The sequence below is a fragment of the Cryptococcus depauperatus genome, chromosome 6 (genome assembly GCF_001720195.1).
Source record: "Cryptococcus depauperatus CBS 7841 chromosome 6, complete sequence".
Taxonomy (NCBI): domain Eukaryota; kingdom Fungi; phylum Basidiomycota; class Tremellomycetes; order Tremellales; family Cryptococcaceae; genus Cryptococcus; species Cryptococcus depauperatus.
The window spans coordinates 1,066,467-1,091,258 of NC_089473.1; the positions used below are offsets into that span (position 1 = coordinate 1,066,467).

Here is a 24,792-nt window from a genome sequence, read left to right on the forward strand (position 1 = left end):
TGAAGAAAGACAACAAAAGTTACGTTTGTTTATGTCATATTAATATCAGCCAGGCACGTCGGCAGGTTAATTAGGTAATTAATTACGCTTTATGTGTACATCATCTATTATATAATCTTAATCAGGCATGAAATGGCGAATGTCGTTACTTATACATAGTATATGGTATACAATAAATCCTTTAAGAAGAGGTTTCAATGGATAATCCTTAAGCGTTACTTTGCTGGAGAAATAGCCTCTACTTTTACAGTCAATTCTTCCATTTTTTTGTTCAGCCTCTTGATTTCTTCTGATCTGGCGTTGAGAGCAGCTTGTAGTGGCTTGATTTTGGCAACGGCATGTCGAGGTAGCGGGGATGTTTTCTCTTTTTTGATTTCAGAGAGCAATGGTAAAAGCTCGACAAGCTGTTGGTGCAACTTTGTGAAAATACTCATTAGCCTTATCAATTATCTTTTATCCCACAAAACCCACAATCTGAGCTTTATCAATCAGCGACTCTGAATTTTCCTGTCCAGTTGCAACAGCGAAACCAGTCCCCTTAATTCGACTCTCCAGGTCATTCAACTCTTCGAACCACCGTTTTTCTGCTGCTCCCACTTCAGCCTGATGCCTGCTTGCTATATCGCCGACTATCTTGTCTAATTTCTGCTGTATGTCATTCTGCTTTTGGAGAAGTTTTTCAACCCGCGACAAAATGTTACTTTCTTGCAAGGCAAGTATGTCTTGACGGCAGTTCTGCAAGAGAGCAACATGTCGCTCAAGTTCCTGGATTTGTAGATCCAATCGGCTCTCTAACGATTGAGACGCAGAGCAAATGACCTCTGCACGAGAATGTACCTCAGTAGAGATATCCCTCAATGCTGAAAGCTGGTCACTCGTTGCGGCATTGGTAGGCAAAACTGTATTCGACACGCACTTGCGCAAGGCGGATACAGGATCATATACGGCATTTTCACGCACAGTCGAAATTATCTCATCAATATTGAAGGCTCTATCAAGCAGAGATTGTGAATTTTCTAATTGAATTTTTGTCGACTTTGACAAATGGCCGGAAATGGGGAGTAGAGCAGAAACACCCTCGAAACGAAGTTCACGTTCAACATAGGCTACTTGAGAAGTAGAGGCAAGTGCTACAAGGCCATAACCCAGAGTGATGTTGCAGAAACTGATTAAACCGACAATAGGCGTACTAGGAATACTGTGAAGCGATATTAACGTTTAGTCTCGATGGTAGAGAAAAAGTGCACACCTGACAGATTCGACAAGTCTTACGGCTTCTGATAATGATATTTCGTCGTTTCCGTCCTCGCTATTTAGAGTATCGATGATGGTTTTCAGACTGATGACATCTACTCCAAACGTGTGAGAAACATAGAAAACATCGGTATAAAGGGGGTCTGGGGCGAGTATCGGAGCATTAGAGGAAATTATGAAGGGGTCTTGATTGGGAAAAGGAAGGAGGATGGATTCTAGAATATGAACAACAGGCTGAGAAGGCGCTGAATCCTAAAAAGAAGATAAGCTTGATTGTACAATTCCAAATAAGGAGATTGGTGTTTTTACATACTCTTGAGCTTATCCAGCGTGCTTCTGGTCTTACAAGTTCCAACCCGATATCTACTCTACCACCTGACCATGCAATTGCCACAATTGTTGGTTGTACCGCACCGCCCTCAACATCCCACTCGTCCTTTTCAGCGATCTCGATCAATAACAAGTCTGTAGCCATCTGGTCTTGGTCCAGATCAGCATCACCATTTCCGACGTCTTGAGGACCTGGAGAGAAGATAATCGGACCTTGCCTCAACAATGCATGATGCGTGCCTGGGGCTGGGCCACCAGATATCGTAAGATGAGGAGGATAGACTTTGACACATCTCTCTCGAGATAGATGGTCTCGTTGCAACATAAGAGCGCTCTGTCCCTTACTTGGTAACTGCTCATCACTTTCTGTCATCTGAGCAAACGTTTCTTGTCTGATCTGCGAGATTAGACTATTCACCCACTCGGCCTGAAATCTAATTTTGGCTAGTCCAGAGCCACCGGCTTCGAAAACATCTCTTACTTCGCGTTGAATTCTGATAAGGCGCAAGTCTGTATAGGCCTTTAAAGTCTGCAAGTATTTCACTGGCATTTCAGTTTGAAGGGGCATTATCGGACCGAGAGCGTAGATGTCGCCATTTGCAAAAAGACAGTATACCATCAAAGGCGAGAATCCGACCTTATTCAAACCAAAGGCAAAAGACGTAGCGAAACGAGACAATGGATCGACTGCAGTGAATCTTGCCGAACGTGTGCAGTCGGGAAGGAAATCGAATGACTGTACGAAGTCATGAGGCTGTAGAATATCATATTCTCTATATATAGTGTTAACATTGTGGAGGAAATAGATATTATTACTTACCTCAGTCGGCCTGCACCAGTGAGCACCCACAAGGAATTTCCTTGGCTACCCCAAGGATGCCATGTAATCTTAGCGATGGTTTCTTTAGAGGCCGAAGAAAACATAAACGAGTCTATAGGTATAGAACTCAAAACAAAAGGTTAACTATACCATGTTTACTTGATGTGACAAAAGACTCACTGTACATCAATCTGGTCACTCTTCAAAACCAGAGAATAACTCGGTTTTGGCAGTACCAAAACCACAAGCTGATGACGTCCAGCTACCCCCAGTAGCCTTCCAGTAGGATTTAAAGCAAGCTGATGGATGGGGAAAGTAAGATGAGATGATAATAAAGTCTTGAGTAGATAGGTAAGCCCATTTCTACCTTTCTTAGCATTAATCCTACCTTGTACGATCCTAAAAGATTATTTTCTATTTTCCAGCTGCCTTCTGCTGCATTGAGAGACATCATTCGTATTTCTTTCCCCATAGCTACTATGAGATCCTTTTCCCGCAAAACCATTTTGCTGTTTTTCTGGCCTGGTACATCGTCTACTGATGGTTGCTCCAAGAGCTCCCATTCATCTGCTGGCTTGTAAGAAGACGAGGGAGAAGGAACAAAAATGGAGTGAGACGCGAGCGAGTGCAAGGAGAATGGGATGCTGTTGGACATTTGTACTGCATAAAAGAGTGTTTACAAGTTTGAATTGATAGAAATCAATAAAACAAGCACAATTAAATCACGTGACTGCATTTAACTTTTCTTCTACAGCATACACTGCCATAGACAAGCATGCAATACAATGATAAGGTACCGACAAAAAGAAAAGTGAGGGATGTTGTACTTCCCTCTGCACTGCCATACGACCAAATCACAAGCGTCAAGTATAATCTATAAAAAAGATAAAACGAAATAATGTACAGTAGTACAATTGCCAGAAATTGAATGAACATCTTGCGATGATCATTACGTGTAGGATATTTTTTGCAATCAGCAATTGCTTCGACTCGGATTTCTCCTCACTGTCAGAAGCTCTAACCCTAGCACAAGGACTAAAAGTTTAGGGGGTATAGAAAGATAGGGTATTTCCACTTTGGCGGAAAATGGACTTAAATATCGTAATTACAGCCTTAGTTATTCGAATTTGCTTCCGTTGCCGTCTCTACGGCAGTTACGCGTTCTGATGATATTCTTTCTAGGTTGCTAGCATTTTTATCTTTAATTGTCATTTCAGTATGTCTGAAGAGAAAGAAACAAAAGAAGCCAAGCCGATCAATGGCAGAGTTTCTCAGCTCAAAAAGAAGGATTTGCCCCGGCTTGGTGCATTGGAGGATGATGATGAGTTTCCAGTTGGTTCTTTTCCTCGTGCCGCATGCGTCGATTGACTTACTAAATTACATCTAGGACTTTCCTCCTGATAGTATGTATACACACATTGGCTTCTGTTAACCATCAATAAGAACATTTAATGGACAATGGCAACAACATCAATGATACATTGATGAAAGTTGGAGCAGGCCCGCAGGATAACTGGTGGGAAGACAGCTGGGATGATGATGATGTCGCTGAGGACTTTGCCAAACAGTTGAGGTATATTTGGTTTCCCTTTTCATGATTGTAGCCGTAGCCAATTGCTGACATGATTCAAGAACGGCGATCCAAGAGCGAGCAAATGCTCCAGCTGACAAAGCCATGAAGGAGTAGTCATTGTACGTTATGTATATCTCGGTTATAACCCGAAATTCAAATAACCAAGAGAAAATCGTTGTACATGATTATAATGAATCAAGAAAAAACCCTCAAAAAAGTCTTGTAACTCATTATCTCTTACCCATCCTATCCTTATAAGCCTTGAGTTCTCGAATGGCCTCACTCTCATCTCTTTCTTCTTCTTCCTCAATATTCTTTTTCTCCTCTTCCTCTTCTCTTCTTTCCCATTCTGCTATCTCTCCACTATCCAACTTGTCTTTCATGATATCTTTCAAACCCTTTACATCCTTTTTGTCGCCATTCGCATCTCCAGTCTTCATACGCATCACTGGATTCTTTTCCAGTCTATCAAAGAGAACAAACAGCTTCTCTGCTTCCCGTTCTTTCTCTTCTTGAGTCATTTCATCGGCCGTTTTTTCACCCGTATCCTTTAAACTTGTTATAGGGTGACGAAGGGTAGAGACTGCCGCATTTGATAAACCCGCAGCCACGGATGTGACTTGACAGGAGTCAGTGGACACAGTGTCTGTGGTGACTTCTTCGACTTTGGCCGGTGGAGGTCCTGACATCCCTTTATTGAACAACACACCAGCGGCATTGCCATATCCAATTTCCACGCACAGATCCAAGGCTACAGATGATGAGGATTAGAAATTACCTTACAGCCATAGTAAGACCTCACCATTTGCATTGCAAACCGCCCACATGAGTTCTCCGGCCGAATTCCGTGTTTGGTTATGGCCACCACAAGTCATCAACTGTAGAATATTTCCTAGTATACCTTTTCGGGATTCAAGGGGCCCTGCCTCGGGCGATCGATCACTAAAACGCTCAGCCTACCAACGCTACCAATCAGCAACGTACAGTGTTGATGGGAGAAGGGTCTCCTTCAGCCAATTTCTCATTGCCTCATCAGCTGTAGCCACCTTTGCCAACAATAACAATATCGGTGGCAAAAGCTCATCCAAAACAAGCTCTTGCGATAATTCATCAGGCTTCTTTGGATATGGTAAGTGAGTTTCCATGAATTTGTCCAAGATGCTTAAAAGTCTAGCTGGTAAAGCCCGTTGATCTGCTTTACTGAACAGTCCCATGGGAGAGTCTCTGCTAGAAGACATACTCCTTCGCGACAAGTTGGGCTGAGACCCTGTAGTGGGATACGGAGAACGGGCTCGGGACGGAAATAGCGAATCTGCAGAATGCTTTCGGGGACTCGACGAGGACGCCATGTTGCCAAGTTTTGAGAAAAGATTCCGCATGGCCGAAGACGGGCTGGACGGGCTGTATTGTACCGTAGGCGAGGGCTGCAATTCTGGCATACTCTTCCAGGTAGTTAGTAACCGAGGAAGAAAGGGTATAGACACGAGAACATGGATGGTCTGGGTCAGAGGAGGCCCCAGATCCAGGGTCGGGATTGAGTAAAAGATGGAGAGCACCGGTGAAAGCAGACTTCATCATTAGCAACAATTCAAGCCTCGAGACTTACGGGTCGAATGCCGTGTTCCAAGCCTCGCCTTCTGCCTCCTTGTCGGAAAACGGATAGATTTGTATTAATGCGTTTGTAAATTTCAGCATTTCACTGAGGGCCATATAGTTGACGGGAAGCATGGGCACAGCCATGAATGCCTTGCCATGGGTCAGCCGTCATTCGCCCCGACCTTTCTTACCTGGACAAGCGAGTCAATCACGTTTGAATCCACCATGTCCTTAGCTGCCTCCGGCTTCTCCATAACAACCAAAAATCCTAACCGTCCCAACAAAAACAACGTCTCTGCTTGTGCCCCATCGACTTTGATAACCTCGCCCTCATGGACAGTTTGAGCCAGTGCACTTGCGACAGCAATGGCTCCGTTCGCTTTGAAAAACCTCAGCCGCCCAACCTGGTGCAACACGAGCAGATTCGCCAAAACCTTGAGCGCCTCACGCGATTCAGACGACGAATCAAACGTTCTACGAGCCGACTCTTCCACCGGCAGATTGGCATGATAAATGATGGTCGATAAATGCCCAGCACTAAGCGCGATTTCCGAACCGACAGGATTGCGACTGAGGCATTTGACGGCGGTCAGCGCGAGCAGATACACTAGATCCCGTCAGACTGTACTCTGCGCTGTCGCTGTGCGTACGGTCCGATGGCCATGCCTCCCATAACGCGCCACTCTTTGGCTCAAGATCTGTCAGTATCGCATCGAGATACAACTCTCGCTCAGACGGATGCACCTGGGTCGGTAATGCTACGACGCGTCAGCGATGCACCTCCCGAGACGCTCCCGAGACACTCCACTCACCACTCACAACAGCGTCCAACGCACCCCGTACGCTGGCCCAGCTGTCTCTGCGGTTTTCAATTCCACTGTAGCTCGTCGCTACGAGGCTCTTGATCAACATGCGTATCTTCCTTGGGTATCCTGTTCACAGCCAACTTTGCTGACGCAGAATTTGTCTCTGTACAAAGTAGAAATATAAAAAAGAAAGAGAAATCCATCTATGGATGGATTTGAAACCAGGGGTAAAATCCCCGTGCATCAAATGTGGAGGTTGATTTCGTTCTACGAGTCATGTATATGTGTTTGCATCACCACTGGGTGCATCTCATCTTTCCCGCCAAACCTTGCATGTCGCAAGCGACAGCTCCCACAGTGGCAGCCATCACGCTCGGCGACTGCATACACATGATCCCATATTGAGTCTGCATCCACCACCCAGCCCAGCCGCTCACCCATCCCAAGCCAACAACAAAAAGCTTCTATGGCCTACTTTGAATCCACCACCAGCATGCAAGGTTACACCCATGCTGGCCACGTGGCAGACGGCAACTGGTGGCTACCTACAAGACGTCCATAACCAGCAACCCCTTCCATAACGGGAGGTCGAATAAGGCAGCCCATCCAAATATCCAGAACGAGCTAGCGGCAACCACAACTAATCCACAACCCACTCTATATCCTACCTAGGTGGCGTTCGGAGATGAACCACAAATCCATTTGGTAATATCTCCGACCTAACGGCATATCCACTTTCTGCCGAGATGTCCGAGTGGTGAGGCAATTTCGACAGCCTTGCTTCGGCTGAATCGCGGTCATGTCCGCCATTCACCCGACGTATGACCAAAAGCGAGACGCTGATTGGACGGTCAGCACAACGATGGATGCGTCCAACGTATACTGCCCAACGGTGATTGGACAGAGATGGCACAATCCCTACAGCCAAAGCAGATAGCCGAAATGACACCCAGTCCATCCATCCATCCTTTCGGCAATCAACAGAGATATGATTGGCAGCCGTGCCGATAATACATGGACCATCCCATGATCGCTACATTCCGCCGCAAGCCAACCCCTGGCACCTTACGTAACGACATCAAACGAAGACCATGGAAGATTGACAAAATCCACGTCACGCCTACCTCTCTTTCGATAAACCACATGCGTCGCTGTAAATAGATTTCATGGACGACGGACAGCAGTGTCCATCTCCGTAATGGACCGCTTCGTATGGTCATACAGAATAGACAAGATGCATTCCGCGGCCGCGGAGTGTATCTCTACGTAGACTGTGTATGGCGCAGATGCGCATGTCCATCCACCATAGTCTGACAGTGAGGTCCGGATTAGGGTATGCTGATATAAAAATAAAAATAAAAGTAATCGCTTATGTCATGTCTACTTTGGCAGTTGCATGGCCGAGTGGCTTGACCCTGTCTGAGAAAATGCTCAAGGAGGAAATTGGCAAGATATGTCAAAGTCGATTTGAAATATTGCCAAGGACGGACGGCTTTTTAGACACAACCGAGCTAGGGAATAAAGGTTCCGTCCCTGAACAGAGACTGATGTTTGCCAAACTCGGCATTTTTTTCCTGTCCGTCAAAACAAGACTTTTCTTATTTTTTTTTCTATTTCCATCTATCTATCTTGTCTTCATCCTTCCATCTCCTTTTCCATAAATATCTCTCTTCTTTACTTTCTTTCTCTTTTTTTAATAACATCTTCGAGGAAAACATCGATCGCTGGATTCTGATTATCCCCACCAGTTTGTCAGACTTTGTTCATCCGCTTCTTGGCGCTTGGCTTGTATCCGTTCCCCCCCTTTAGCCCATCCGCAAACAGCTAACGACACCAGCTGGGGCAAAGCTTTATTAATACTACTGTTTGGTAGTCTTTTTCCCACTTTTTCTCATTTTATCGCATTTTTACATAGCCATGTCAGATCCTGAAAAGGTTGGCCACACCGAGGAGGCTCCTACCAAGTGAGTGTGGTTGTGAGGTTTGGGATGGTGCTGACGGGTGGATAGGGAGTCTTCTCTTGAAAACAAAGTGCAGGGTGAAGCACCTGCTGAACGTGAGTCGCTGGGTCTGTCGGACTTGTCTGATGGCCTTTCTAGCTGCTGTCGAGGATACGAAAAGAAAGAGAGAGTACAAGGAGATGGAGCACGAGACCAAGGGCGATCTCCACGCCAAGGTCGACATGAACACTGTGAGTGGGTCTTTGTCGGTGGGCAGCGCTCCATACGACGGATAAGGGTGCCTCACCGGAGGTTTTGAGATTTAGTTCCGCTGACCTTTTTTAGATTTCGTTTACTGCGGCCGATTTGTACGACAAGGACAAGGTGGACATTGAGCACATTGTCATGGAGGAAGTTTACCAGCTCCTTCAATGTACTGACACGGGTCTTACCGAAGCGGAGGCGACTGACCGTATTGGTATTTTTGGTCCCAACAAGTTGGAGGAGAAGACAGAAAAGTAGGTTACCCGTTTGATTCGGCTGTTGATGGTGTTAGCGTTTTTTTGCAATTCCTCTCGTTTATGTGGAATCCTCTGTCTTGGGTCATGGAAGGTGCCGCCCTTGTCGCAATTGCTCTATCCAACGGTGGCGGTGATCCGCCTGATTGGCAAGACTTTGTCGGTATTATCCTGCTGCTCTTCATCAACTCTACCATTGGTTTCGTCGAAGAGCGTAATGCTGGTAACGCTGTCAAGGCGCTCATGGACTCTCTTGCCCCCAAGGCCAAGGTTAAGCGTGACAACAATTGGAAGGAGCTTGAGTCGGCCGACCTCGTTCCCGGTGACCTCATCGCTTTCAAACATGGTGATATCTGTCCTGCCGACTGTCGATTGGTTGAGGCTATAGATGTATCGTGAGTATTTCGGCTTTGGTGGGTACGGTGCTGACCCATTTTTAGCATGGATCAAGCCGCTCTTACTGGTGAATCGCTCCCTGTCGGTAAAAAGGAGGGTGACGAATGTTTCTCGGGTTCGACCTGTAAGCAAGGCGAGGCGGAGGGTATTGTCATTGCCACCGGTCCCAACACCTTCTTTGGTCGTGCTGCCACCCTTGTCGGTCAGGACAATGACCAGGTCGGTCACTTGCAAATGGTCCTTGCCCGTATCGGTACTTTTTGTCTTGTCTCTATCGGTATCTTTGTTCTTCTCGAAATCCTCATTCTCTATGCCGATTTCCGATACTCTTACCGACGTGGTCTCAACAACATCCTTGTCTTGCTCATTGGTGGTATTCCCATTGCCATGCCTACCGTCCTGTCTGTCACGCTCGCCGTTGGTGCCCAACAGCTCGCGAAACACAAGGCTATCGTTACCCGTATCACTGCTATTGAGGAACTTGCTGGTGTCACAATTCTCTGTTCCGACAAGACGGGTACCCTTACCACCAACAAACTCACCATCGACAAGGAGAATGTCAAGTGTTACTCCAAGTGGGATGTAGAGGGTGTCTGTCTCCTTGCTGCCTACGCCTCCCGTACTGAGAACCAGGACGCCATTGATGGCTGTGTCGTGGGCACCCTTCCCGACCCTGCCAGTGCTCGTTCGGGCATCGAACTTCTTGACTTTAAGCCTTTCAACCCCGTCGACAAGCGTACCGAAATTACTTACCGGGATAATGCTGATGGTGGCAAGCTTAAGCGTGCTACCAAGGGTATGACAGGTATCATTATTGAACTCTGTTCTCGTAACAAGACCAATGAGCTCGAGGACCAACTCGAGGCTGATGTCGAAGAATTTGCCCGTCGTGGTCTCCGTGCCCTTGCCGTCGCTCATGAGGATGTATCTGGTGACGACCCCACCGCTACTGGCAACGGATTTGAGCTTGTTGGCCTTCTTTCCATCTTTGACCCTCCTCGTTCCGATACTAAGCAAACTATCGATGATGCCATGGGTCTTGGTGTCAAGGTTAAGATGGTAACCGGTGATCAGCTTGCTATTGCCAAGGAAACTGGTCGACGACTTGGTCTTGGTGACCACATGTATCCCGCCAAGGTTTTGAAGGAAGGCCCAGAAGCCGGTGGCAAACACGCCAACCTCGACGAGATGATTATGGACGCCGACGGTTTTGCTGGTGTGTTCCCCGAACACAAGTTTGAGATTGTCAAACGTATCCAGAATCTTGGTCACCTTTGTGCCATGACTGGTGACGGTGCCAATGATGCTCCTGCTCTTTCTCGTGCCAACGTCGGTATCGCTGTCGAGGGCGCTACTGACGCCGCTCGTGGTGCCGCCGACATTGTTCTTACCGAGCCTGGTCTTTCCACCATTGTTCACGCCATTTACGGATCTCGAGTCATCTTCCAACGTATGCGAAACTATGCCATCTACGCATGTGCCGTCACCATCCGTATCGTTGTCTGCTTTGCCATCATGGCCTTTGTTTGGAAGTTTGACTTCCCTTCTTTCATGGTTTTGATTATTGCGGTCCTCAACGACGGTACCATCATGACTCTGTCTCTTGACCGAGTCCTTCCTTCCTCCACTCCTGACTCTTGGGATCTCGCTGAAGTCTTTGCTTATGGTATTGGCTATGGTCTTTACCTCTCTGCCTCTACCATCGCTTTGTTTGCTGTTATGCACGAGACAACCTTTTTTGAGGACAAGTTTGGTGTCGAGCCTTTCAAGGATGTCAACGCTTACGGTGGACACATGGTTATCTATCTCCAGGTCGCCATCATCTCCCAGGCTCTCATTTTTGTCACCCGATCTCACGGCCCCTCTTGGACTGAGCGTCCCTCTGTTGCCCTCATGTTGGCTTTCTGTCTCGCTCAGCTTGTTTCTTCCATCATTGCGGCCTATGGTGACTGGGGCTTCACCAATGTACACTCTATCTCTGGTGGCTGGATTGGTATCGTCTGGGTGTGGAACATTGTTTGGTATTTCCCTCTCGATGGTATCAAGTGGATTATGAAAAAAACCATTATTGCTGCCCTTCAAAAGAGAAAGGCCAGGAGAATCGCTGCCTCTGCCGTCAAGGACGAGACTCTTCACCGAACCGCTTCTCGACACGAATCTCTCTACTCCAACCGAACCAATTTCCTTTCTCGAGCTGCCAACCGACTCAGAGGTGGTGCCAAGATCTCTATGTCTCAAAATGAGCTTCAACGGTGAGTATCAAGTATCTTGTCTTGGGAGCTGTACAGTTGCTAATTTCTTCTCAGATTTTCGAGCATCCAGGCTCAGCAATCTGGTGCCGCCCTCACCCGTGCCCACTCCAGGCCTGCGGCATAATTGATTTTGTTTTACCAAAAGTCGCATCTGTAGCTAGATCATCATCATTCTCAATCCGTTTTTCATGTAGCACCTCTGGTGATTACCTCTCTCTTCCATCCGCTCCATCCTTAGCATCGTCTACACCATTTGCCCCATTGACACCTTTTTCAATGAGTCCCCGTTCCTCGCTGAATTTTTTATTTAGTTCTTAATTCCCATCCGAAGATTTGTTAATTCTTATCTTTTCGCATAACGTGCATTGAAATGCAAATCTGATTATAGAGTATTACAAATTAGGCATGTATGTCATACGTAAGGTTTCACAGTTGCAAAGATTTAAATTTGAATCGTCCAATGTTACTATGTTGAGTGGTAAATGTATGTGTTATCAAGTCGAAATGGAACGGCGGATGTAGCAGGCCTAACAGGGACTGGATGGTCGCACGCCTAATGCCAGACCTGTTTCAGGCACCAATGCAAAAAGTTCAAGATTTCATTCTTTGTTGCAATAATTGCTGTTGTGAACCAAACATAAAGAAAGATGCCGGTAGTTACTCAGAAGAAAGGCAAATCCCGTGCAGACAGTAACCAAGAGGATGGACCAGAGGCTGCAATCCCACTAGGAAAGCAGTTGGCTCATACAGGTAAGTCTTTGTCGTGGATTGAAACTTTGATAGTGCTCATGTAAATTCGGCAGATAAGAAAGTGAGAGATAAAGCTGTGGAGAGCTTAGTTGCCTTCTTGTCACAAGGTGGAGATGCAGAGGGTAAATCAAGCACCTATGTCAAACTAGAAGAAAAAGAAATGTCCAAATTGTGGAAGGGATTGTTTTATTGTATGTAGATGTGTCTCAAACGCTCATTTGATCAAGTGCTGAACGAAAGTTGTATAGGCTTCTGGATGTCTGACAAGCCTCTTGTACAACAGCGTCTTGCAGCCGACCTTGCGGAACTTGTCCTGCAGATTAATCCCCGTTCAACATCTTCAACCGACAGCTTTCAGGCAAGCCTTGCTTTTCTGGAAGGATTTTGGGATGCCATGGTCCGAGAATGGGCAGGCCTTGACAGATTAAGAATGGACAAGTACTACATGCTCATCAGAAAGTATGTGAGTGCTACCTTTAGATTACTCGCGAGAGAAAAGTGGGAGAAAAAGGCAGTAGAAAGTGCAAATAAGGTCTTGATGAAGAAGGGTGGAGCTATGTCGTGAGTAGAGATATCTTTGCTCGATCCAAAGGCGATTACTTAGGAACACTATGGCCTGATAGCTGGGAGGACCCAAAAGTGCCAACGTCAATTGCTACCCATCTGTCAGATATCTATCTCGAAGAGCTGGATAAAGTATTGGGATTGCCAGAAGTTGATTCACAGGTATGTTTTGATGAAACTTTATTTATGGTTCATAGCTTATCCATCATTCGACAGCCTGCATGCCCTCTGATAACTGTCTTGGATCCTCACCTTACTCTTCTTGCTCGAACTTCAAGAGCAGTCATCCACACCCGCCTTATGTCATCTATCTTTGAACCCCTTCTTACCTCCTTGTCTCTTGCTTCACCTGTATCTATTTCCGATGAGGAACCACCATCAAAGAGGTCAAGAACGCTGAAAGAAAAACCCATGTATGCTCACATTGTGATGCACTCTTGCACCGGTGAAACAGGCAAGCAAAACAGAAGCAAACCTGATGCTTTGAGGCAAGGAGTCTTGAAAGCAATGTTTAATGCTGCAGCAAACGGAAAAGCAACAGAAACCAATAGGAGAAAAATTTATACAATCTGGAGACAAGAGGGCGGGGATGATGAAGAGGACGATGAGTAGAGTGAAACAGGATTTGGGCTATGCCTCAAATATCTCTTTTCTGGCCATGGATGCATAGAGTTGTGCGTTGCATGATGCGAAAATGGCTTCTTGCCGGCCTCTCATATAATGACTAAATTTTTCTTTCTGTATCTTTTTAAAGGCCAGGGGCACCACCACGCTCTTTTGATATTCTAGCAACATACGACCGAGAAACCTGGTCAAAGGCTGCCATATAGAGACTCATGCAATGAGAGAGACATGACTACAGCATGCGATTAGCTTTCAAATAGGTATACGCGGCAACTAAGCCATGATGAACCAAACATACCTCTTGAGAACCAGAAAGAGAGGGGCCGGGTTTGGTTATACACTTGGCAAAGCACTAATATCGCACAATAAGCAGCTTTTAAAAGATAACTTGCGCACGGCGATGCGATGCCGCTGGGAGACAACATACATTCTCATTGATCTTGTTGACAAGCTGTTGGGCGTTGGCAATAGCAAGCTATCATCAATTGTCAGTTCATCATGATCTTTTCATACTTCAAACGGAGCAGAATGGTCTTGGATCTATGATTTCATGGTGAAGTAAACGACTGAATCACCTCTTGTTGGATTTGGCTCTTCATTTGTTCTTTGCGAGATGCCACATCCGCTATATACAATACCTCGTTAGCTTCTGTTTGGGACAAGAATGACATTGAAAGCGTACAGTTAGCAGAAGAGCTGAAGAAGGAAGACATTTTAATTAATTCTTCGGCGTTTTCTTTATATATGAAAAGACAACAGGTTGATAAAAAAAGAAAGAAAGCGACTAAGCGATGGTTTTGAAAGATAAAGATGAGTGTATCCAACGGAATCAAAATTTCAAAAGTGGAGGGCTGTCTCTGAAAACCTTTACCTAATTTTTAGTTCATTTATGTCTAAAACTGTCAACAGTCAGCAAAAAACCATCTCAGAATGGCTCCAAAACACTCTGCATTTCGCGGACCTAATGCCCAGCATTTCCAACTTGTTCATCGATCATTACAAGATCCTCTCATCAATGATCCCGAAGCCAGCCAGAGGGTTCTCAAGCCCATGGCACGAGGGAATAATAGAAAGGTACGTCTCGCTTTCGAGAAGCTTACTGGAACCATATCATACCATACACTGATATCCAAGGACAATTTGATTTTATAGGCTGAAATTAGTCTTGCCGACCTTGAAGCTACCATTGACAAATCTAAAATCCGTGCCAACGAAGGTGAAGCAGCCTTGTACGGCATCACCTATGATGACTCTGCCTACGATTATATGCAGCATCTCAAGCCTGTTGGTCGCGGCGGCGCTGAAAGTTTTCTCATCGCTGCGCCCAAGGGTGGATCTGGCGTTGCTGCAGGGATGAAAGTTGGTCAAAAAGGAAAGGGCAAAGCCTCAGCAGAGGACATGATTCAATTGCCGGATAGTGTGCTCCCCAGCAAGGATGAAATGTCGCTTCAAGAAGCACGAGCGAGGACCGAGGCTATTCCCTCTGAACTACAGGGCTTCCAACCGGATATGGACCCCCATTTGCGTCAAGTTCTTGAGGCGTTAGATGACGATGCTTTCGTGGACGATGAAGAGGAGGAGGAAGGCTGGTTTGACGAGCTTGTGAAAGGGGGTGAGAGACAAGACCCCAACGAGGTGCGTTTTGAGTTTTCAGAATGGGGTCTGGATGAGGCAGGAAAGCCCTTACCCATAGCAGGAAGGGCAGATGATGGGAAGCAAGAAGAGACCTGGGAAGACCGATTCAGGGCTTTCAAACAACAACAAGAACGATCTAAGCAGGTTGAGCAAGCCTCACAGCTTGATTCTCTTAAGGAAATGGATCCTGATGAAATATCAGAGATGGCCGATACAGTTGGTAGTCTGACGAATGACCTTGCAGACATGATGGTTAAGGGAGGAAAAAAGCGAAGAGGAAAGAGAGGCCCTAGTGATGCTTCAGGTATGAGTATGAGCAGTTCAAGCATGTTTAGAAATCAGGGATTGACAGATTTGGATGACAGATTTGACAAGGTACTACTTGGTTGTGAATTGACTAAGCCGACGCTGACCAACATGTAGGTTGCAAAAGATTACTCTGACGATGATGATGACGAAGAATATGAAGACTGGTCAGATGATGATGGGACTGCTTCAATTGCTGCTTCCAATTTTTCAGTTTCTTCTCGCTTTTCACTTGCATCGCATGCTTCTCGGACAAGTGCCGACGTACCACCCGAAGTCTCACGGGAAGACTTTAATAACATTATGGACGATTTTTTGGCCAACTACGAAGTTGTTGGCAGGCGTTTGAGACCTGCTCTTGGTGGCACTGGATTAAGTGGCCCCGAAAAATTAAAGATACTGAGATCTGCTATCGAGGGTGAGGGTGAACACAAAGAGGACAACAGAAAGAGGATCAAAGAAATTGAAATTGAAGATATGAACAATTGGGACAGGGTGAAGCTAATGAACGAGAATAATGTGGATGGAGATAAACCCAAATGGGATGTGGAAAGCATCCTGTGTAAGTCTATTCAATTTCCCGTCAGGTTTTGTTACCAACAGTCTCAGCCACATATACCAATACCGAAAACCACCCACTATTGATCCGCAGCAATAAAACAAACAAATCCAAGGCAATTAAGACCCAATCCTCCCCTCTGCTACCTTCCGAATCAGACGACGATGGGAGTGGATCTGAAACTGAAAGAGAAGGCGGCCCTAAAGCAATCACCATTAGGAGTAAAGGCGAGACGGCTGAAGAAAAGAAGGCAAGAAAGGCTACTGTCAAGGCTGAACGTAACGCAAGTTGCATTCGTCTCACTATGTTCATATACTGACGGTTGATACCAGCTGCGACGAGCTGAAAAGAAGAACCATAAAGAGACATTTGCTACAGAAAGAAAGCGACAGATCAGAAATTATAACAAAATGGTTGGGAATGGGCGTGCTGCAGATGTACCCGCTGGACGTGAAGGAGTTTTTTCTCTAAGTCATAGGCCATAAAAGTAGATTTATTTAAAGATTATGTAATATAACCAATCATGGAGGTAACTGCCACATTATCAAATCAACGCGATGAAAAATTTCGCCGAAATTGATTCCGCCAAATTCTGTTGGCACAGTGGGTTGGGAGTGTATTTGAGCATTTTCTGCTAATTCGCCACATTCATTATTTACCTTTTCTCTTTTCATCTCTATCAAAAACCAACGCAAGAACGGCGTGGCATCTGACGACCTTGCGGTAAATACAAAGTACTCGAATCAACTGAAAAAAAACTTTATCGCAGACTCCAAGCAAAATGGTGAGTAGAGGTCGTATGAAGCAGCATGGAGATATGAGAAGGTAGAGCTGGGATAGTTGTTGGCAAGCGTCTGGAGGACTAGGGGAGATCATGAAAGTGTTGGAAGATTGAAAAGTCTTTGGAAAGTCTTTATGAGATGTTGCGTTGACAGCGACGGGGAGCCATGGATACTTTCACAATCTCATGCCCATGAAAGAGTTGGATCCGGATGCAGAACGGGGAGTGGTGTATGGCTGCATTATCGCTTGCCTCATGGATCATGAGGACACAGCGGCTCAATGGCCTACCTGGTTGTTGGCTGATTGAATATAACGCTGTACTAACTGCATGTCTTTAGGTTCTTGCCGTTGACCTCATCAACCGACCTGCTACTTCCCAGGCTCGTACCCACAAGCTCAAGAAGATTGTTCCTGAGCCCAACTCCTTCTTCATGGACGTCAAGTGCCCCGGATGTTTTGCCATCACGTGAGTGATATAGCCGTTGTTTGGAGTGTGTTGACGATTGGTTCCTATCTGCATCCTTCCTGATTGTCTTGTGATTGAATGTTTCGTATTCGTTTGTCACTACTATTTCACCCTTTCTTGTCTCTATATTTCGTGACAATTTGCGCATCTTTCAACAGCACCGTCTTTTCCCACGCCTCTACCGTCGTCCAATGCCAAGGATGTGCCACTGCTCTTTGCCAACCTACCGGTGGTAAGGCCAAGTTGACTGAGGGTGCGCCTACTGTTTTGGTTCAAATTGGAATTTTTATTGATGAGACAATGTAGGCTGCTCTTTCCGTCGAAAGAACTAAATTGAGTCAAGGAGGGGAGAGTGATGAGCGAGAGGTTTGGTGGATTTGATTCGGTTTGGTTTTAGCATGCTCTTTCATGTCACTCAATTTCATTGCGCCTAATGGGACATGGGTATTGGGCTTCCGAACGATGTTGATTGGTTGTTGGGGTTTGACTGATTGACTTGCAACCTCAAGACCTGAGTCACCATGTAGTTACCTTCGGTATCAGCTGCTAAGCAAAACGACGCATGAGAATTATCGTTGCCGATTTCGACTGGTAATGTCAGAGTGACCGACATATTGAGGAATATGCCTAATCCTGTTACCTACTTACCATTTGAACAGAAAACGCAATCAATCCACACAACAGAGACTCAAATGAATGAAGGTTGAAATTTGTTCGACATACAATGCTATTGTACATGGCATTTACACGACTTCTGCTGAATCGCTTATTCTACTGACTATGTTTAGACAACCTTGCCTACAAAACTGTTGTGTTTGGCTCGGACTTTTCCCATCAGATTTATTGCCTGACCTGTTATTTTCAGGTTGACCATTCCTATACTGACTCAAGAGGTATCCCTAACTATATAACGCATTCGGTGAAGACTCCGTCAATTTGAAACGTTTTGAGTGTTCACTCTCAAGAAAATCAATAGTTACATGATGCTTTCGTACCGATACATACCACAAGCAAACTCGATATCATTCGCGATACCTGCCGCTCTTGTTGCGCTAGCATAATATACAGTGGTTTTCTTGCCTCCAAATGATTCAACGGCAAACCCATTTTAAACAATAACGCCCATGATAGCTCAAATCCTTCCCTTCCCAGAACCATGGCCGTGATATGCGTGCCCATGTTCTCCAATATGCGTTAATCCAAATCTGTTCACATCGAAACCCAATACAGCTTTCAGCCTCTCCCTCTCCTTCTCGTGTGTCACAAAGCCGTCTATATGTATCTTGTCCTCGTATTCGGCGGCCTCTTGCGACCAATACTCCTCAGCATCGTTATCGCTCTCGGTCTCGCTTTCGAATACAAAATCTTCAGTGTCGGATGCCGAGTCGAAAAGTTCATCCTCTGTAGGAAGTTGGTTCTCAACACGGGGAGGAGGCGATGGTCTACGACGAGGGGTTGCATCACCATCTCCGTCTCCACCGTCAATATCTGAATTGACCAACGTCGAATGTATGGCATGCGTTTGTGAGGTAGTCATCTTTGGTTGAGGAGTGGGGCTTACAGACTCTTTAGAGTCTCCCGCCAATACGGATTCTGTTGGAGAGGATCTGACGCCATGCTGTTCCTCATCTTCATGCACGGTATGCAATCCTGGACTGGCCACATTCTGCGCCTTATCATTGGGTACTAAAGAATCCCTTGCATCATTTGCGTCAGCAGGAGTGGAAGCGACAAAGGGTGACGCCAAAGTTTCGGTCGATCCTTGAGGTGCGTGGGATGATTGAGAGTTTGAACGACGATGTTTGACGGAATGCCAGAGGGCTTTGGCTCCAGACTTGCATATTTGGCCGAGGTCAACCACCTCGTTATTGCTTCACAGCCATCAGCTACATGTTACCCAGAGAATCGGTCACAGGCATACCCATTTTTAGCATCATATTGCTTTTTATAATTATCCCAATCTTCATCCGTCATGTACAACTTCTGCACATTATTCTGAGGGTTATGCGCCTGCGAAATGAGGTTTTTCCGTGCGGCAACACCAAGTGTGATAGAATTTCGACGTCGAAATTCAGGATGAACCACTGGGAGAGGTGCGAAACGTATCTTTGGCGAAGATTTTCTGTGGGAAGATTGAGGCGATACTGGCGAAGGAGGAGAGGGATAGTTGACGCTCATATGCTGAGGGCTGCCAGAATGTATAGCTGTCGGTGATAAAGATGGTACATGCGCCTGGATAGGCCACGACGAGAAAGATTCATCTGTAGAAATGGAGGTGAGTGAGGAGGTTGGAGAGGCGTTATCCTTGGTAGTGGCATTGGTATCTAGAAACGAAGAAGTTGAGACTAGAGAAGAGTTTGATATACTTGGCGGCTTGGAGTCTATCAGCTGAAGCTGTGTCGTTGGTCTATTGTAGCCATTCAAAAGGATAGATGCGGATGGTGTATGAGGCGAGAGAGAGGGATTAGAAGGTACCAGTAGAGACTGGAGGTTGTCCTGCGACATCTTCTCTCTCCAGTTTCTGACTAACGATACATTGAGAAGAAGAAGAAAGAGAAAAAGAAAAGATCGTTTTGAGGAAAACCAACCGGTAATAACAAAATACGCCTCTCCTATTGTTGAAGAATGAGCAATAAGTAATGGATAGGCGCGGAGTACATTACAGATAGGCATGTGGATAACTGGTATGCCTAATTAAATAGCGTTGTTATCTAGCTCCATTAGAAACTTTTGTTACTTTTCTTGTTCTTTTTTCTAATCCTATCTATACAAACGGGGTCAAATCTTTGACATATATAACATGGCATATCTTAGAAGGTTGAAGTCACGTGATTTTCCATCATTGTCAAGGATTTGACTCCGTTACAGCACTTAGTACATGGAAAGGTAAAGTATAAACATGAATGTTTATGGAACTATACTACGTGGCATCCGGTTAGGCGTGCCAGTTACTCCACAAGCCTATCTGCTTCTGACAATCATTCATTATGAACCAGCATACAACCATCCATCAGCCAATAGAAAAGATAACATCCACAACGCAAGAGAGAACGTTCAGTGTACATGCATAAGATGGCGTGAAAAAGTCGTAAATAAGCAGACAAACCACGTCATGAACCGGACGCCCGAACCGGACGCCCAAACCGAAGCCAAACCTCGGCTCTCGCTCGGCATGGCATGGCTGCTGGCGACCGGAATGACATGGATGGGACTCTAGAGCTGTTGGACTATAGTCATATCAGATATGTTTAATATGCAACTTGTGCTCACTTTGATGAATCAGGAATTGCTTCTCGTCCTATGTTGAGATATGAGTTTATTTCACAACACGTTATGTTTGATCTTACATTGAATTGTTCATCTGTTACGAAGGTTTCAATATCAATCGCATTCAGGACGAGAAAAACCTTACCATCTTTGTCATTGTGGAATTCCTTGAGAAAGATTAACATTTTATCTTTGTTTCTCCGCAGAATGCCTGCAATTTGGGGTGGCTTGTTGGGATTAGCGACAAATACCTGCGTCATGGTAAACACCCAAAATAAACACGATGGGTACACTATTGACCTTGAAGACATGAAAAGCTTCAAATTGGATATTCCTGCTCTTATCCCTCAAGAAATTCATCATCATTTTGAGATTTGCCTCGGACGAAATGTATCTTGTCATGACATTGTAATTTGCCCTGTCCAACAGGATCTCGCCAAGCAGTTTGAGAGACTGACGCTTTGTGACATAATTTGAGGACAGTATTAGCGTGTTGTACATGTTGAAGAAACGGTCATAGTTGGCCTCAAGATATTGTGCAACCATAGTTTTATGCCGAGTCAAAGCCTCCTTCATATTGCCGAGGGCATCGCACGAAATACCGAAAGAAGTGTTCTCAATATAGTCTGGAAAGGTATAAAATCTACCTTTGTATTAGCTCTTATCGCTTTCTACATGGGTACGATGATCCGAGACTGACTGATTGGAGTACAGCAAAATCCTTGCTAGAGGCTCATATCTGAGCATTTCTTTCAAGATCATTCCCGTGTTGAGCGCAATATCGGCGTTTGCATACCTATAAAACATTAGCCATTGTCATTCATGAATCACATTCACTGGCCACCACACTACAAGAGCAGTATGAGCGCGTCCAGAGCGAGTCGCTCCAACAGTCAAAGCAAAGATGGTGTTACTTGAGCATGAAACGCACCCTTTAAGAGTATTAAAAATGATGTCAGAGCGAGTAGCAATAGTGTCCACCGTAGGAGAGCGTGTACCGAGTTGTCGACGGAGGAGGGTGCTGTAAATGCTGCACACGTCCTTCCTTGTCTGCAATGCAAAGTCTTAATTCTTTCCTACACTACTTCAATTCGCTCGCCACTACCCAAGCGCAATTTTTGCGCCTTTGAGAGTAGCAGGTCACAGTAGGACCTACCTCAAAGTCAAATCTCCCCAGATGAACCACCATCAAGTTCAGCAAGTCTTGCGCATACACTTCATTGGCTACTTGGGCCACAACATCTGATGAAGGCTCTCCATCTCCGTCACCCGATAGATGCGCTTTAACAGTTGAAAGCTGTCGAGAGACTTCCTCATTGATCTATTGAGATGGTAAAGTCAGCATCTGGCTGAACATTACAGAGATTCAACCTGTCGGAACCGATACACGACCGTTGGTTGAGGCTTGGCCCATATATCTCTCTCCTCCCCCAGAAAATCTCTCCTGGCCCACCTTTTTGCTACCCTCCCCGACAGGTGCATTCTCTAATCGGATTATATTGTCTCGCAGGCTCTTGACGTTCTCTCCAGGTGTCTTTGCTTTTTGTCTGCTGAAGAAATTCATTATCAGATACCAGTCACTGAGATTTCCCCGGTGTTTGAGAGCAGCCAATACTTTAAAATTAAATCTTTTCTTATAAAGTGAAAACGTCAAAGATAAAAAAGAATAATAAATCAAAACAGTGTTGAAAACAACATTCGGGTAGTTATTACGTAACAGTTTGCCACCACACGTATTTACCAGCTATCTTTCTTTATCTTTATATCTTATCTCGGTCAGTTTTGTAATCAACTGTAAAAGAGAAAGAAATGAACACTTCCCCTACGTGAGTATATATAACCATGGAGACTTCTGAAAGACTACAGTGCCCTCTTTGAGAGCTACGATGAAGATCTCAAGCAGCTTTTAGACAACTTGAGAGCAAGGCTTGACGGGGAAGTCAAGTCTCTTACAGGCGGTACGTTTAGCCATACCCTTGTTCTCGGTTGCTAATACTACATAAGAGCAACGAAAGACCGCTTTGAAACGAGTGTCGGAAGAGATTGATGAAGCAGAGGAGGTTGTGCGTGAAGGAATTCAACCCGCGTAAAGGCTTGTATATGCTCATTGGCGTATAGGTCGCTCAAATGGAAGTAGAGCTTCCTTCAATGCCCATCTCGATCCGACAAACGTATCAGCAACGCTTGAAAACCTCAAAACAAGGACTGGATAAAGTGAAAAAGAGTCTTGTATGTGAATGTGCACATGGGATTTGGCATCCAATTGTTATTAAATATCTGTACAGAAAGAGCTTCGTTTCCAAAATCAGCGTTCCGAGTTGCTCTCTGGTTCTGGCTATCCCCATCCAGATGATCCATACACTGATGATCCTGAATCATTGTCTGCTCGAACCAGGCTCTTGGCAGGGACACAGACGCTTGAAGATGGTACCAACAGACTTGACAATGCCCATAGAATTGCACTTGAGACGGAAGGCGTTGGCTCTGAGATTCTGAGAAATCTGAGAGGGCAAAGAGAACAGTTGGAAAACACAAGAGATACAGTATGACTTATCGTTATTTATTTGACAGCCTTTCTGATACTCTGGGTAGCTTGTTCAGGCCGACTCTTCCATTGACCGAGCCGCCGGTACTCTCAAAAGGATGATTTTCAAGTAGGTCCTTTTACAATTGAGTACAACTTTGAGTGTTGATCCTGATGAATAGGGCATACCAGCAAAAGTTTGTCTCGGCGGGCATTATAATTGTACTCATTTTGCTGATTCTCCTTGTCCTCTACTCCAAGTTTTTTCGGTAATGGATGAACACAACGGACCTTATTATATCGACAATACCATCCCTGTGGGTAATTGCTTGGATGCATGGCTTTACCGGTATTGGCTATAAAGATTACACTGTACATCCACTTACAATTACCCATACGAAAGATGTAATGTAATAGGGTTGGTCTTCAAATGTCTTGACCCAGTGTCTGGTGTCAATTTTGAGTCATTCAAAGGGGCTTTGATGACTCGCTAATCAGATTCTGCTAATAAAAGGAATGACACAATGGGTGTTTGACATTCTTTTACAGACCGTTGATCCTTTGTTTGGCTAATGATATAAAATTTCTACAGCCGCATCGGATTATTCCTATAAGCTGGTCAGAATAACGACTATAGTATTCTTCTCTGACCTCTAGATAATATTGCTTAACAAATATTACTCAACGCCATGGCATCCAACGTTAATCTCTCCAAGATGGATAACGTCTTCAAGTCACATCCTCAACCTCACGTACTTAAAGTATGTTTTCTACGCTCACATTAGTTCTGGTCAGGTTTACTAAGCCTGCTTTGGTCAGGATCTATTGGCTCAGCGACGTAAAATGGCGACAGATATCATCCATAACTGTATTCCTGCCAAAATTCTGCATTTTCAAGCACTCATTGCAGAGGAAAATAATCCTGAATCAATATGGTACCATGAAACTTCTTCTCAACCGTCGTATACCGATATCAAGATGATACAACCCACTCGCGAATTACAAACATCCCTTAAGAACGAGAGTAACGAGGGAAAAAACATTACTCTACCTGATGATCTAATTGGTAACGATAAAGGCGTGGAGGAAGGAGTTGACAGCCAAGGTGGAAACCAGAACAAGGGTTCACAGTCAGATCATTGGTTTGAGGTGTTAGATACCAACAAGACTATTATGGAGTGTATGGAAATAATTGGGCGGTACGTCCATGAACAATCGGTCACCGTAAAGTACTTATGACACACAGTGAAGCCGAAGAAATGTACTTCACGGCTCAAGACCTCACCATATGGCTTAATCTTGAAATTCCGCTGATTGAGGATGGGAACTCTTTCGGCGCTGAAGTGCAGAAACATTTGATTGACCAGTTGACTGAAACTTACAAATATGCAAACTATATACGAGATCAGTTGAGGCTTTATCACCTCAAACGCTCGGATGTGGCTAAAGAATGGGCACAATGTCCAAATCTACAAGATCGCAAGGCCGCTATAATGATTGTACGTTTCTCCTTTGGAATGATTAAGCAAGACACTGACAAGACGGTTTCAACTTTATAGAGTGACAAGAATCAACATATCACCTTGCGCGGCTATCTTCGACGCCTCCTCATGTTACAGGCAACTTTGCTGAACAAGTTTGAACGAAACTGGGTCAAAGTTATCAACCCTAAGGGAAGCAGCTCCAGAGAGGATATGGCAGGCATGTATTAAGGCAAGAAGAAGACAGATAGCAATATCACAGTTGTTTGGGTTATAAATGCATGTCTATTGAACGCAAAGGTTGACATACTACTTTTTGTACTCGTATCAAGACAGAAAAAAAGAAAC

At 45.1% G+C, this 24,792-nt stretch overlaps 12 protein-coding genes across 12 annotated transcripts; 7 read left to right on the forward strand and 5 right to left on the reverse strand.

Annotated features, from left to right (window-relative positions):
* Positions 1 to 215: 215 nt before the first annotated feature.
* L203_105132 (uncharacterized protein) lies at positions 216 to 3,059 on the reverse strand (the record flags this gene model as incomplete). Its single annotated transcript, XM_066214505.1, has 7 exons — positions 216 to 416; positions 472 to 1,198; positions 1,250 to 1,506; positions 1,568 to 2,357; positions 2,405 to 2,530; positions 2,585 to 2,742; positions 2,793 to 3,059. 7 exons carry the CDS (start codon positions 3,057 to 3,059, stop codon positions 216 to 218), a joined length of 2,526 nt encoding a protein of 841 aa, XP_066070602.1.
* A 563-nt stretch (positions 3,060 to 3,622) lies between these two features.
* L203_105133 (uncharacterized protein) lies at positions 3,623 to 4,091 on the forward strand (the record flags this gene model as incomplete). The annotated part of the gene is made up of 4 exons (XM_066214506.1): positions 3,623 to 3,736; positions 3,792 to 3,807; positions 3,905 to 3,977; positions 4,037 to 4,091. 4 exons carry the CDS (start codon positions 3,623 to 3,625, stop codon positions 4,089 to 4,091), a joined length of 258 nt encoding a protein of 85 aa, XP_066070603.1.
* A 116-nt stretch (positions 4,092 to 4,207) lies between these two features.
* L203_105134 (uncharacterized protein) lies at positions 4,208 to 6,485 on the reverse strand (the record flags this gene model as incomplete). The annotated part of the gene is made up of 7 exons (XM_066214507.1): positions 4,208 to 4,728; positions 4,780 to 4,919; positions 4,962 to 5,369; positions 5,419 to 5,546; positions 5,765 to 6,180; positions 6,224 to 6,331; positions 6,386 to 6,485. The coding sequence occupies 7 exons, from the start codon at positions 6,483 to 6,485 to the stop codon at positions 4,208 to 4,210; spliced, it is 1,821 nt and encodes a 606-aa protein (XP_066070604.1).
* A 1,811-nt stretch (positions 6,486 to 8,296) lies between these two features.
* Positions 8,297 to 11,609, forward strand: L203_105135 (plasma-membrane proton-efflux P-type ATPase; the record flags this gene model as incomplete). The annotated part of the gene is made up of 7 exons (XM_066214508.1): positions 8,297 to 8,343; positions 8,389 to 8,435; positions 8,479 to 8,570; positions 8,665 to 8,816; positions 8,876 to 9,232; positions 9,278 to 11,485; positions 11,540 to 11,609. The coding sequence occupies 7 exons, from the start codon at positions 8,297 to 8,299 to the stop codon at positions 11,607 to 11,609; spliced, it is 2,973 nt and encodes a 990-aa protein (XP_066070605.1).
* A 523-nt stretch (positions 11,610 to 12,132) lies between these two features.
* On the forward strand, positions 12,133 to 13,411 carry L203_105136 (uncharacterized protein; the record flags this gene model as incomplete). Its single annotated transcript, XM_066214509.1, has 5 exons — positions 12,133 to 12,235; positions 12,289 to 12,426; positions 12,484 to 12,796; positions 12,859 to 12,961; positions 13,016 to 13,411. The coding sequence occupies 5 exons, from the start codon at positions 12,133 to 12,135 to the stop codon at positions 13,409 to 13,411; spliced, it is 1,053 nt and encodes a 350-aa protein (XP_066070606.1).
* Positions 13,412 to 13,547: 136 nt separating this feature from the next.
* L203_105137 (mitochondrial import inner membrane translocase subunit TIM13) lies at positions 13,548 to 14,136 on the reverse strand (the record flags this gene model as incomplete). The annotated part of the gene is made up of 5 exons (XM_066214510.1): positions 13,548 to 13,655; positions 13,722 to 13,775; positions 13,851 to 13,898; positions 13,999 to 14,048; positions 14,106 to 14,136. The coding sequence occupies 5 exons, from the start codon at positions 14,134 to 14,136 to the stop codon at positions 13,548 to 13,550; spliced, it is 291 nt and encodes a 96-aa protein (XP_066070607.1).
* Positions 14,137 to 14,353: 217 nt separating this feature from the next.
* L203_105138 (uncharacterized protein) lies at positions 14,354 to 16,408 on the forward strand (the record flags this gene model as incomplete). The annotated part of the gene is made up of 5 exons (XM_066214511.1): positions 14,354 to 14,497; positions 14,576 to 15,433; positions 15,482 to 15,926; positions 15,974 to 16,206; positions 16,256 to 16,408. 5 exons carry the CDS (start codon positions 14,354 to 14,356, stop codon positions 16,406 to 16,408), a joined length of 1,833 nt encoding a protein of 610 aa, XP_066070608.1.
* A 296-nt stretch (positions 16,409 to 16,704) lies between these two features.
* Positions 16,705 to 17,504, forward strand: L203_105139 (40S ribosomal protein S27; the record flags this gene model as incomplete). The annotated part of the gene is made up of 4 exons (XM_066214512.1): positions 16,705 to 16,707; positions 17,045 to 17,172; positions 17,331 to 17,425; positions 17,479 to 17,504. The coding sequence occupies 4 exons, from the start codon at positions 16,705 to 16,707 to the stop codon at positions 17,502 to 17,504; spliced, it is 252 nt and encodes an 83-aa protein (XP_066070609.1).
* Positions 17,505 to 18,304: 800 nt separating this feature from the next.
* Positions 18,305 to 19,677, reverse strand: L203_105140 (uncharacterized protein; the record flags this gene model as incomplete). The annotated part of the gene is made up of 2 exons (XM_066214513.1): positions 18,305 to 19,043; positions 19,094 to 19,677. 2 exons carry the CDS (start codon positions 19,675 to 19,677, stop codon positions 18,305 to 18,307), a joined length of 1,323 nt encoding a protein of 440 aa, XP_066070610.1.
* Positions 19,678 to 20,385: 708 nt separating this feature from the next.
* L203_105141 (uncharacterized protein) lies at positions 20,386 to 22,003 on the reverse strand (the record flags this gene model as incomplete). The annotated part of the gene is made up of 9 exons (XM_066214514.1): positions 20,386 to 20,399; positions 20,443 to 20,470; positions 20,520 to 20,533; positions 20,585 to 20,690; positions 20,740 to 21,082; positions 21,140 to 21,235; positions 21,371 to 21,489; positions 21,596 to 21,760; positions 21,893 to 22,003. 9 exons carry the CDS (start codon positions 22,001 to 22,003, stop codon positions 20,386 to 20,388), a joined length of 996 nt encoding a protein of 331 aa, XP_066070611.1.
* Positions 22,004 to 22,248: 245 nt separating this feature from the next.
* L203_105142 (uncharacterized protein) lies at positions 22,249 to 23,236 on the forward strand (the record flags this gene model as incomplete). The annotated part of the gene is made up of 7 exons (XM_066214515.1): positions 22,249 to 22,265; positions 22,321 to 22,397; positions 22,444 to 22,502; positions 22,558 to 22,668; positions 22,725 to 22,982; positions 23,032 to 23,093; positions 23,146 to 23,236. 7 exons carry the CDS (start codon positions 22,249 to 22,251, stop codon positions 23,234 to 23,236), a joined length of 675 nt encoding a protein of 224 aa, XP_066070612.1.
* Positions 23,237 to 23,652: 416 nt separating this feature from the next.
* L203_105143 (uncharacterized protein) lies at positions 23,653 to 24,675 on the forward strand (the record flags this gene model as incomplete). The annotated part of the gene is made up of 4 exons (XM_066214516.1): positions 23,653 to 23,724; positions 23,783 to 24,162; positions 24,210 to 24,462; positions 24,523 to 24,675. The coding sequence occupies 4 exons, from the start codon at positions 23,653 to 23,655 to the stop codon at positions 24,673 to 24,675; spliced, it is 858 nt and encodes a 285-aa protein (XP_066070613.1).
* Between the last annotated feature and the right edge of the window lie 117 nt (positions 24,676 to 24,792).